This window comes from Aegilops tauschii, chromosome 5 (assembly GCF_002575655.3).
Source record: "Aegilops tauschii subsp. strangulata cultivar AL8/78 chromosome 5, Aet v6.0, whole genome shotgun sequence".
Classification (NCBI taxonomy): domain Eukaryota; kingdom Viridiplantae; phylum Streptophyta; class Magnoliopsida; order Poales; family Poaceae; genus Aegilops; species Aegilops tauschii.
The window spans coordinates 94,366,482-94,379,672 of record NC_053039.3 but is presented as its reverse complement, the minus strand read 5'-3'; the positions used below and the strand labels follow the sequence as shown (position 1 = coordinate 94,379,672).

The following is a 13,191-nucleotide window of genomic DNA, read 5'->3' as shown; positions in this document are numbered from 1 at the left end:
CCAAGAGTAACAAGATCCGCAAGGGATTAGTGGGGGAATCAAATTTCTCTTGGTGGAAGTGTAGATCCGAGCCTTCTCATCCAATCCCTAAAGAATCAACAAGTTTGATTGTCTAGGGAGAGAGATCGGGCAAAAATGAGTTTTGGAGCAACAATGGAGCTTGGGGGAAAAGAGGTAGGTCAACTTGGAGAAGAAGACCTCCTTTTATAAGGGGAAACAATCCAACCGTTACCCCCCCCCATTTAGCCCGCACAGAGCGGTACTACCGCTGGGGGCAGCGGTACTACTGCTGGGTGTCGCGGTACTACTGCTCCCCCACGCGGTACTACCGTGGAGACAGAGGGAGACCAGAGGCGGAGCGAGAACCGGACCCAGGGCGGTACTAGCAGCGGTGGTAGGGGCGGTACTACCGCTTGCGAGCGGTACTACCGCTTCTACTGCCACTGCTAGTGCCGCAAAACCCGACACGAGAGGCGGCACTCTCGAGTCGAGGCGGTAGAAGCTCAGCACAACAGCGGCACTACGACTGAGAGCCCCAGGCGGTACTACCGCTGAGGAGCGGTACTGCCGCTTGTGGCTCTTGAGCGGTACTACCGCTGGGGTCTGCGGTACTACCGCTGGGACCATAGCTCACACAGGAAGCAACGAAAGATCCTCCATCGAAGCGGGAAGGCTCAGTGGGTGCAAAAGGAGATGTGTACATGTTGATTCCACCCTAGCCTTTCCAACGCGGACTCCCTCTTGATAATACGGTGACTCCTACGAAACTAGACCACCAAAACTGAAATGAAAGAGCTACACCGTCTTCGCTTAAAACTCCGAGGGGAAGGAATCGTCTCGTGCCAAAGAATGAATCTCTGAAATACTCAGCGCTCACGATTAGTCCGCAAAAACATTATCATCAGTCACCAAAACTACTTAAAAAGAGACATGCCTTAACACTTAGACTGGCCCTCTCGTAAAAGAAGGACATCAAAACAAATGGACGGTGTTAGGAATAGGTAAAACATTTGTTTTCCACCAAATCATAACAACGTCACGTAAACTGTGTCCCCTACGCGACACGTGCCCTTTGTGGACCAGTCCACCGCTTCCTCCGCCAGCCTTATATCCTCACACGGTCTCTCCTCCATTGCTCCACTACTCTCCTCCTTGTCTCTCCCCCTCTCCATCTATCTTCTGTCCTATCCGAGAGGGAGAGGGTGTCCATGGTGACGCCGACCTCTAGCCGTCGCTGTTCCGAACCAGGAGGGACGACGATGACCACCGCCAGCTGCATCCCGCCCCAAATAGTTGTGTTGTTGCTGCGAGCGAGGGGACACAACACCAACTGTTGCGTCCTCGCCATGAAGAGGCGACGTCGGCCACTAGCGTATCGCCGCCGCCGATGTTGCAATGCAGCACGAACACCGGAGGCGGGCGCCGCTCGTGACCGGTCTGCGATGCAACACGCAGGAGGAGGCTGGGTTGCTCACCACCAGTGTTGCAAGGCAGCGCGAAGGCCGCAGGGTGGGCACCGCTCGCTGTTGGTGCCGCAATGCCGCACTCAGGAGGAGACTGGGTTGCTCGCCGTCTGTTGTGTTGGAGCTTTTGTCATGGCGCCGGAGCTATGGAAGCTGTGACGGGGATGCAATGGAGCGCCGCCTGGGCCGTGGAAGCTGTGACGGGGATGCAAGGGAGCTCCGCCGGAGCTGTAATGGAGTTTCGCCGGACATTGTCGGTGCTACGTTGCAACTTTTGTCGCGCTGCGTGGTGCGCCATGAGAACTGTAAGGGAGCTTCACTGGGGTGTCATCAGTGCTCCGTTGAAGCTGTCGCGCGCTCGGCGGTGCGTTGTGTTGCTGCGATCGGACGGCCACAGATCAGACAGCTGGCTAGGCGGGAAGTTATCCGGTTGAGAATAATCAGAGGATCTTCCCACGAGCCAACAAAAATATCTCTATGCAAAAGCAACACTTTAGCAGTTTAGCTATATGTGCAATCAAATCGACCGAATATTTTTTTTGTGTCAATAGTATAAATCAATGGGCAGTGGGCGTCGCTTTCCGGCCGCCCCCTCCGTGAATAAAGAGTCGGGCATACATTCGAAGAAGGAAAAAACATAGAAAAATCAGGGGGCAGCCCATAGCCTAGGGACAGCACCGGTGTGTCGCTCTCCCGCCGGTTTGACAAAACAGACAACAAGGACGCATGTCAAACCGCCGGCGCCGCCCCGTGGTATGACAATCCCCACACTCTCATATCATATCTTCCCCTGTCTTTCTTCACCGGACCAACGCACAGCACCACAACGCCACCAACCAGCAAGTAAAATCGTCAATCTTGTACCGACCGATCGATCGAGAGGGATGAACGCAGACTACGGCGCGCCTACGGAGCTGGCGGGGCCCCTGCAGCAGAGGCGGGCCCTGTACCAGCCCCGCCTCCCGCCCTGTCTCCAGGTGATCGTCGACCAGCCCGCCCGTATCCTCTGCTGCCCATCTCCATTCTCTCGTTCTTGGATTAATGATGCTGAAATTTGTTGTCTGTCCCAGGGAGCGACGGTGAGGGTGGAGTACGGCGATGCGACCACCACCATCGACCCCACCGGCGCGCACGCCGTCGCCCAGGCCTTCCCGCGCACCTACGGCCAGCGGCTCGTCACCTTTCTCGCGCCGGACGACACCGCCGGGGCTGGCAAGGCTGTCGACGAGCGCCCGCCCATCAGGTCAAGCTCGATAGCTAGCCCGGATCGTTTGTTCCGTCCAATGGGAATCTGCAACGCTGATGCATACAGTGGTGCTGATTTTGCAGGGTGGGCGTGGTCTTCTCCGGGAGGCAGTCACCTGGAGGGCACAATGTGGTCTGGGGCCTCCATGATGCTCTCAAGGCTTACAATCCCCACAGTATTCTCTACGGATTTATTGGTAATCTTTTACTTCCAAAGTCTCAGTTTCCTATTGGCTTTTGTTTTTTTGGCTCAGTTTCGAAAGAAAAAAAATAGTCTCTTTATATTGCGTCAGCATCTGGATTTTTTTCTCACAAGATTTGGTCTATATAAGAGTATTCTAGAAAAAAATTGATTTGGTGTAGATAAGAAATGAAAGAATTTTGTTTATTTAAAGTAGGTTGTGCTTGTGTGTAGGTGGGACTGAGGGGCTGTTTGCAAACAAGACATTGGAGATCACAGATGATGTTCTTGCTTCATACAAGAACCAGGGTTCGTGCGTTCATCTACCGTCGATTCTTGACACAATTCTGTGATTCTTATAGATGACAGAAAAAAAATTGCACCTCTGTTTTCCCAGGTGGTTTCGATTTGCTGGGCAGAAGTATTGACCAGATCCGCTCGAGTAAGCAAGTGAGTGCTGCTATGACTACATGCCAGAATCTTAACTTGGATGGCCTGGTCATTGTTGGAGGTACCAATTACGAGAACCCGATAAAATTGGTTATGACAGTCCATGAAAACTAATGATCCAGGTTTACCATATGTCAATAATTTGATGCATGAGCTATTTTGAGTTCTATTATAGTGTACCATGTTGTCAACATAAAGGATATTTTCAAGCATAATTGGTGTAGCAATTTCAAACCCATCAAATATCCCATTTTAGTAGAAGCATGTACGTGGTTCTGTTAACACTGCACTTGCTCTCTGTTATCAGGAGTGACTTCCAATTCAGATGCTGCACAGCTCGCGGAGACCCTTGTCCAAAAGAACTGTAAGACCAAGGTAATGTATTCACTTAATCCGTAATACCAAATGCTCGTATTCTTCAAGGGCCCCAGTAATCTCTCAGGGACTAATGTCTTTATCGAACAGGTTGTTGGTGTGCCTGTTTCACTGAATGGCGATCTCAAAAACCAGTTTGTGGAGACAACCGTTGGATTTGATACAGTGTGCAAGGTAACCCACTGGATTCCACGAGAAATTTTCTAAGACGAAATGACCTGCGCATAATTAAAGAGGCATCGGATGCGGTTTAGCACTGTCAGTTTATCACTCCTGTCATTTATGGAAATTCTTTTTCAGGTGAATTCTCAGCTTATAAGCAATGTTTGCCTGGATGCAATCTCAGCTGGAAAGGTAACTGTAATTCACTCATTCATATTAACTGTTAAAAAAGCCTAATTACGTATCATTAATATAGCACTTGGCTTCTGTTCATTTTCCTACCAGTACTACTATTTTGTTCGTTTGATGGGTCGAAAAGCGTCTCATGTCGCCTTAGAATGTGCACTCCAATCACACCCGAACATGGTATGAGTCATCAAACTTATCAGCCAGACTACTATGCATGAGAAGAACAATATTATCATCTTTATGCTTTTGAATTTCTCCATGCAGCTTATCATGGGAGAGGAGGTGGCATTGTCAAAACTCACACTGATGGAAGTTATAAACAAGATATGTGACGGAGTACAAGCAAGGGCAGAATTAGGTTTGTACAGTCCTTCAGCCGGTTTGTTTGCAAGATTAGCTGAACACTTTGCTCATAATTTTTAATTTTTTATGCCATCTTCATACATATATTGTGATAAATTGATCTCCCGGTATCCATGTTCAGGAAAACACCATGGTGTGCTCCTTATACCAGAGGGACTGATAGAAAGCATTCCAGAAATGTATGCACTCATTCAGGTATAATGGTTCTGGCCACCTAATAATAGGATGAAAAACATAACTTTGGTTCCACCTTATTCATTACTGTTCAACCATTCCAGGAAATCAGTATCCTCCACAACAATAATGTGCCTGTTACAGAGATACCAACACAAGTGTCTCCGTGGGCAGCAGCACTGTTCCAGTTCTTACCACCCTTCATCAGAAGAGAGGTGCTGCATTTCCAGCAAAGTTTCTTTGCATACTGTTATGACATTAGCTTTTAACATAAACTAAGTTCCAAATGCATTACATTTTTCACTCAGCTCCTCCTCCATCAAGAATCTGACAACTCTGCTCAGTTGTCCCAGGTTTGTGACTCGAGATGCTCTTAGTTGCCGAAATTTTATCATGCAATTGTTGGTCTCACATTGTCGTTTTACAGATTGACACTGAGCAACTGTTAGCTCACTTGGTAGAAGCAGAAATGATAAAGAGAACAGTGAGTTTTCAGGCTTCTGCTTTTTTATTTGGGTTTTAAATTTCAGGATCAGCCCCTTCTGATCATGTTGCTTAATTTCCAGAAAGAAGGGAGATACAAGGGAAAGAAGTTCAGTTCAGTCTGCCATTTCTTTGGATATCAGGCTCGAGGATCCCTACCGTCAAACTTTGACTGTGACTACGCTTATGTAAGGGTTGCAAATTTTATGTTAAATTTTTAATTTATCTGAAGACAATACTCTAAATATATGTTTCTATTTTTTTTAAAGGACCTACTCTAATATTTGAACCAGGTTCTTGGCCATATCTCCCTGCATATGATAGCAGCTGGTTTGACTGGCTACATGGCAACTGTGGCTAATCTCAAGGACCCTGTACACAAGTGGCGATGTGCTGCTGCCCCACTAACCGTAAGATCTTTATTTATGTTTCCATTTCTATTCCTTAATCTTTTGTTTAGATTTGAAAGCTTGATCTTGACAAAAAAAAACATGTATCCTCTGCACTAAATGGTATGGAATCCATCTTATCTAGCACCCCTTTTGTGGTTAAGTAAAAACCCATCATGTACATTGGAGAAGCAGTTAAGCAAGAATTATTTTTCCCACTAGACTTCTTGTCAGCTAGAAATTTCTTCGGCCATACTCTTATTATGGACTTCTTGTCAACTACTCCAGACTACTCTGTAAAACTTGTTCTGTTGTATTGTCTGAATTCAGTACAAAAAGATTACCATCTGTTTAAGTAGTCCTTACTGACCAGTAATACTTATTGTTGTCATTATCAGGCAATGATGAGTGTCAGGAGGCATTTACGTGGCCCTGGGGCAATCCCTATAGGAAAGCCTGCCATTCATCCTTCTCCTATCGACCTGAAAGGGAAGGCATATGAGTAAGTCTATGTTTTTTTATATATAAAAGGTGCTTTTATTAACTCAAATAGTTCCTTTTCTTGATGGTTAAATAATGTAATACAACTTCTGTAACTAAATATAAGACGTTTTTGCAGTTTAAATCGTTTTTGCAGTTCAATTTAAACTACAAAAACGTCTTATATTTAGTCACAGAGGGAGTATCACAGAAGACACTTTTTTCAGTGTCCAACCCTAATTAATTCATACCAGACATTCTTTCAAAACTAAAGAGCGGGAATTCCAGATTGGCTATATCTACATCAGTTTTCTACTCCCTCTGTCCGGAAATACTTGTCATCAAAATGAATAAAAGGAGATGTATCTAGACGTATTTTAGTTCTAGATACATCCCTTTTTATCCATTTTGATGACAAGTATTTTCGGACGGAGGGAGTACTCTAAAAGAAGTGTCATCTTCATTACTGTAGATGAAAAAAAAACTTGAATCAAATGTTCAACCCCATGAATAACTCCCCATATCATTATGAGTTAAAAAAAACTCCCCTATCATTATCAAAGTATAGAAGGTTGAGATTTCTCTAACTATAACAGCAAAATATGTAATGTGAATTTTTTACTGCAATAGAACCATTAAAAATATTCCTGCAAAAAAACATTATACATATTGTTGACAAATATTTAGACTTCTAGCAAAACTGATTTATAACCTGTAAAAAAATTAATTTAAATATTGATAACATAATTCACATTCAGCGATTTACGAGACCGCCGATGTAATAAAACACGAAGGCTATGGAACTCATTTTATTTAGAGGTCATTACTGAACAAAAGTAACGCATCGGTTCATGATGAAAAATGAAATTTACAAGAAAATAATGCCCAATTACTCCCTAGTTGTAACACTTAAAAGTCCTACTTTTATCTGGTCACGATCTTACGCCTTATACGAACTGCGATGACTTCTACAGGTTGCTGCGAGAGAAAGCTTCGAGCTTTCTCCTCGATGACTTCTACAGGACTCCTGGAGGTATACAATTTGAAGGACCTGGTTCAGATGCAAAGCCCATCACACTGACCATTGAAGACCAGGACTACATGGGCGACATCGAAATGCTAAAACTATATCTCGACAAGGTCGGTGCCTGAAACCAATCTCGACTCAGGTTGCATTTTGTTGCCTGTCTCATGTTCCTAACTGTGCCAAGCATACCAATGAATTTACTTCCAGGTGAAGACGATCGTGAAGCCCGGTTGCTCGAGGGACACCCTCAAAGCGGCAATAAGCTCGATGATCTCAGTGACACATGTGCTGACAGTGATGTCCCACCCTCTCAATGCTGAGCTGCCTCTCTACCATTTCAACTGAGCGTGAATCACTCACTGCATCTGAGTTACAGCTGGCTTCTTGAGCTACTCTGTTTTCCTCTGTGATCCTTTTCTGAAGGACAGCGTGTGAAAGCACTGCAGTCTATATGCCAGCAAACGTCGAAATAATAGTATACTAGTATATAATCCTTGTGTGAGACCGGATATGTTTGTGATGAGCAATCGATATACTCCAGCCGAAGTAATCAGAACTTCAGGATCAGTTAGTCTCGAAAACTTTTGATTGTAAATGACTTGTAATTGTTCTAAGTAATGACTTGTAATTCGGACATTACAACCTTACTGAATGTACAACCAAAGATCATCAACTCATCAACCGGAGGCCAACCCTCCCTCTCACGTCGCACCCCTAGCGGGCGACACGAGAGGCACCAACCCTAGCCACCAGCCGCCCCGACTCATCCCCTCCTTCCCCTCCATCGCCGCCGGTGGACGGCGCCGGGTAAAGCCCGTGCGATTGACTGCGGCGGTGGAGGGTTGTTCCTCCTTCTCCCGGGTTGAACGGCGGGGAGGGCGTTGGATCCGCGGGGGGAGTGGCCTTTTCCTCGGTCCATGTCGGCGCGGTGGCTCCCGACGGCGGCGTTTGTGGTGGCGCGGGTGGAGATCGGCCAGAGGATGGCGGTGGGTTTGGGTCTGGCCAATGGCGGCGGCGACGTCCGACCTGGATCTTGGGGCGGCAGCCCTAGTCAATGGCGGTGGGTGAAGCTCAAGCAGCCCGCGGTGGCATGGCGTGGTGGTGCCCCTGTCCAAGGCATAATTGCGCTAGTGATCTGGTGGTTTGGCTCCAGATTGGATCAGATCAGTGACGGTGACGAGCAGGAGTGGGATCTTTCCCGACGGCTGGCAAGGTGGGGTGGCGGACCTCCTCCCGGGCTCCAGCGGTGGTGCACTCTGGTAGTGGTCGGTGCGCCAGGGCTCCTGGGGTGGCGATGCTGATGTGGGTGGTCGCCGGATCTGGGTGGCCAAATTTGGGGCTTTAAAGGTGGTCTAGCTAGTGCACAAGATGTCAGCTGGATTCTCGTGGGACAAGATCTGGGTGAAAACCTTGTCTTCGGCTAGTGGCCGGAGCCGGTGATGGTGACGCCCTAGGCGTCATTTCCTTCTTGAAGGCATCATCAAGGTGAAGCTCCCACCTCCTTCCGCTACCTTCGGGGGGAACCTTGATCAGCCGATCGGATGATAGCGGTGCTCAGGTGTCGTTCCCCCCTTGAGGGCGTCATTCTTGGAGGTGTTCATCGGCTCGAGGGACCAGTGGACGGCGACAATGGTGGAGCGGAGTTTTACATGACACATCGACGATGCGGAGTCTCAGCAGCGTGGTGCAGCAGGGTCTCGATGACGGATGCGTGATGAAGCACGCGCGTAGAGAGGTGGCGTTGTCTAGCATTTGTGGTGGCGTCGATGACAGCCCTGGCAAGGTTAATGGGTTGATTCTAGTTCTGAAGATGGATCGGCAGAAGACGGTGGCAGTGGTCTCTGGAGCGTGCGCACGCGGTGCCCAGTGCGAGTCTGTTGGACCAGGTTGTGCCACCGACAAGCCATAGGAGGGATGGTTGAGGCCTCCGGGTTTAGATGTTTGGCGTTGGTGTGAGGTTAGAGCAAGTGACTCGGTTATGTGCACCTCCTTCATCATGTTGGTAGGAGTAACGACACTTGTTGCTAGGAGGGTGGCTTCAAACTCATTAATGTATTACTTTGTAAGGCTTTATTGAATAATTAATAAAGAGATTCTCGAAAAAAATAAGTAATAAAGAGATGTATGCATCGGCTTGATGCAAAGGTTAGGGGTAATCCGCCTTTTTCAAAAAAATGTGCCCTTCTCTTGGATGACACAGCGGCCACCACCTCCCTAGCTACCTCCAAACCCGATCTCTCCGCTCGCTGCCGGAAGACATACAGGCCAGAACAACCGACAACAAGTACCTTGTTGCATGCTCAGGGAAGGACATGGCGACGGCGGCCGCTGGGTTTCTAGGGCCTGTTTGTGTTAGAATACAACTTGTAATAGGACTAGGACTCCTACTCGGTTTGTAATAAGGCTAGGTCAGGTGCGGCGGCTCTTATATATATACCTCTTGTACCAGCACAATATTGCATCAACAATTATTCAATAAAATTCAATACAATTCTACATGGTATCAGACTTTCGATCCTAGGGTATGGCTAACCCGCCAGCCCCGGCACCGTTGCCGCCGCCCGGCTACTTCGAGCGGCGCGCTGCTTCTCCTCGCCCGCCTACGTCTACGCCGCCACCACCACCTCCACCAACAGCACCTCCTCAACCATCTGGCTGGCGTCCATGTCCCAACTATCAGGGCAAAAACCCTAGGCCGCCGTAGTTCCGCACGGCGCGCGCTCTTGCTCCGCCCCCGGCTCCACCAACTGCACCACCACCGCCCGGATGGCGCCCATCTCCTGATCCATGGACAGGGCTAGTCCAGGCGTGGCCTATGCCCTGGTCCACCCCTACGCCATATGGTGCCCCGCCTGCCTATACCGGTGGCTGGCAGCCCGGTGCTCGCCCTCACACCGGTGCATCCGTCCTCGCGCCCCGACAGCCGACGGTCGCGTACCACGCTGTTCCCTCCTACGCGCCACCGATCTACAACACCAGTCCTTATGCATCCTATGGCGCTCCATCGCCTCCCTACATGCAGCAGTACAATGATGGTGTGTCTCTCTTTACGCCGATGCCGGCCCTACTGCCGATGCCACCACACCCGCAAGCTCCCATGACTACACCGGCCTCTACTTCGACTCCGTGCTGGGACCAAGCTGCTTTTCTACAAGCCATGAACAACTTTGCTGCACAAGGAACTCAGGTACGGATTGGATTTTCGATTCTGGTGCTTCTCGTCATATGTCTGCATCGAGTAATTTGCTTTCTTCTTGCACACCTTCGTCTTTTCCCTCTATTACTCTCGGTGATGGATCTTCTACTCCTATTTACTGTGTCGGTCAGGCTCAAATCCAATCCCCAACTAAGCCTTTGCTTCTTCGTGATGTTCTTGTAGCTCCTTCTCTTATTAAAAATCTGATTTCTGTTCGCCAAATCACCACTGATAATCATGTTTCTGTTGAGTTTGACCCCTTTGGTCTGTCCGTGAAGGACTACCCAACCAAGGCCGAGATCGCTCGATTCAATAGCTCCGGTGATTTATATTCTCTCCATGGTGTTCCGGTCGCTGCTCCTCCAACATCTATGGTGGCCTCTATTGATCTGTGGCACCAACGTCTCGGTCATCCCAATAAAAATGTGTTGTCCACACTTCTTAGTGAATTTTCAATACCTTGTAATAGAGACTCTCATAATTCTTCTATGTGTCAGCCATGTCAATTAGGCAAACATGTTCGCCTTCCCTTTAGTTCCTCTCAATCCTCTAGTACTTTTCCTTTTGAATTACTTCATTGTGATCTCTGGACATCACCAATAGAAAGTGTATCCGGTTTTAAGTATTATCTCGTGATTCTTGACGATTTTACTCATTATGTTTGGACTTTTCCTTTACGCAACAAATCCGACGTTCATAATATATTCCTTAACTTTTAGCGCTATGTATCGGTCCACTTTTTCCTCCCTATAAGATTCATACAATGTGATAATGGTCGTGAATTTGACAACTTTAAAAATCGAAATTTCTTTCTACAATATGAATTTCTCTTACGTTTCTCCTGTCCTTATACCTCCCCTCAAAACGGCAAAGCCGAGCGTTCTCTTCATACTCTTAATGACATCATTCACACTCTGCTTATTCAATCTTCTATGCCGTCGATGTTCTGGGCAGAGGCACTCCACACAGCCACATATTTACTCAATATTCGTCCATCTAAAGTTAACCCACAAACTAATCCTTACTTCTCTTTATTTCTTTCTCATCCAAATTACTCCGACATTCGCGTCTTCGGTTGTCTTTGTTTTCCAAACTCCTACTCCACTTCTCCTAACAAACTTTCCCCGCGCTCTATCCCGTGTGTCCATCTAGGTTTTTCTGACGAACACAAGGGTTATCGTTGTCTAGATCTTGTTAGTGGTCGTGTTCATGTGTCTCATCATGTAACATTTGCTGAAAACATTTTTCCCTTTTCCGAGCGTCAACAATTAGATTCCAACTCACCCGCGCCGTCCACTAGTCCCTCTCGTCGCAATCATCTTCCATTCTTTCACCCGCCGACCAATCCAGCGAAACCAGCCGCAGTAGCAGATCCTGCCGCCACCACTTCTGTCATCACCTCTGTCCCGACAGAGGAAAACACATTACACTCTGACGCGGCAGACCTCCTGCAGCCGCAGTCTTCACCACCATCTCCCGCATCCGCTTCCTCCGCTGCGCCGGACGCGTCCACCACATCTTCCCCCACCCCTCCTGCTCATGATATTCCCGTTCCAGCTCCTATTAATGATCATACCATGCGCACACGTGCCAAGTCCGGGTTTCGTTTACCTGCAAAAGATCGTCTCAATCTTCATGCATCTTTATCTCCTTCCTCTCTACCCAAATCTTACAAATCAGCTCTTCTAGATCCTAATTGGGCCGCAGCTATGAAAGATGAATATGATGCCCTTCTGCAGAATAACACGTGGCAGTTAGTTCCTCATCCTTCCAATACAAATATCGTTTCGGGCAAATGGGTTTTTCGCCATAAATTTAATTCTGATGGGAGTCTTGCACGTTATAAGGCTCGATGGGTATGTCGTGGTTACTCTCAGCAACACGACATCGATTATGATGAGACTTTCTCTCCAGTTGTCAAGCCCAGCACTATTCGCACTGTCCTTACCATCGCCGTCTCTTCTTCCTGGCCAATTCATCAACTCGATGTCAAAAATGCTTTTCTTCATGGCTCTCTTCAAGAAACAGTCTATTGTCAACAACCTCTTGGCTTCAAACATTCCTCCTACCCTAATAATGTTTGTCTTCTTCAAAAAACTCTTTATGGTCTTAAACAAGCACTACGTGCCTGGTTCCAACGCTTTTCTACTTATGCTCAAACCATCGGTTTTACCCCTTCCCGTTCTGACACTTCACTCTTCACCTTTCATCACAACAACAACACTGCTTACCTTCTTTTATATGTTGATGATATTATCCTCACAGCTTCCTCACAACAATTTTTAGATCATATTATCTCTCTTCTTCACCATGAATTTTCTATGACAGATTTTGGTCTTCTTCACCACTTCTTAGGTATTACTGTTATCCGTGACTCCTCTGATCTTTTCTTGTCTCAACGTCAGTACACTCTAGACCTTCTTTCTCGTGCTGGTATGCTTGATTGTCAAACTTCCCGTACCCCTGTTGATACAGGTTCCAAACTCTCTGCCGGCGGTGATCCTTTCTCTGATCCTTCTCTTTATCATAGTCTTACCGGTGCACTTCAGTGTCTTACTCTCACTCGTCCTGAAATTTATTTTGCTGTCCAACAAGCTTGTTTATACATGCATGATCCTCGTATTCCACACTACAATCATGTCAAACGTATTCTTCGGTATCTCGAAGGCACACTATACTTAGGTCTTCATATCAACAAATCCTCTCCCACCTCCTTGACAGCTTACTCTGATGCAGACTGGGCTGGTTGTCCAGATACTCGTAGGTCCACATCCGGATTTTGTGTTTTTCTTGGTAACAATTTGGTTTCTTGGTCTTCAAAAAGGCAGGTTACGGTCTCCCGCTCGTCTGCTGAAGCTGAGTACCGCGCTGTGGCTCATGCGGTTGCTGATACGGTTTGGTTGCGCCAGTTGCTGTTGGAGCCGCACCGTCCTATTGAGCAAGCTACCATTATTTACTGTGATAATATTTCAGCTGTCTACATGTCAGGGAATCCGGTTCAACACCGTCGCACC

General features: G+C 47.4%; 1 protein-coding gene across 1 annotated transcript; it reads left to right on the top strand.

Moving 5' to 3' along the window:
* The first annotated feature begins 2,196 nt into the window (after positions 1-2,196).
* LOC109783766 (pyrophosphate--fructose 6-phosphate 1-phosphotransferase subunit alpha) lies at positions 2,197-7,628 on the top strand. Its single transcript, XM_020342365.4, has 19 exons — positions 2,197-2,440; positions 2,534-2,706; positions 2,793-2,905; positions 3,124-3,198; positions 3,287-3,400; positions 3,647-3,714; positions 3,805-3,888; positions 4,015-4,068; positions 4,162-4,242; positions 4,330-4,423; positions 4,550-4,623; positions 4,707-4,817; positions 4,911-4,955; positions 5,030-5,086; positions 5,169-5,273; positions 5,379-5,495; positions 5,873-5,976; positions 6,929-7,094; positions 7,189-7,628. Exons 1-19 carry the CDS (start codon positions 2,219-2,221, stop codon positions 7,324-7,326), a joined length of 1,995 nt encoding a protein of 664 aa, XP_020197954.1. The 5' UTR covers positions 2,197-2,218; the 3' UTR covers positions 7,327-7,628.
* The last annotated feature ends 5,563 nt before the right edge of the window (positions 7,629-13,191 follow it).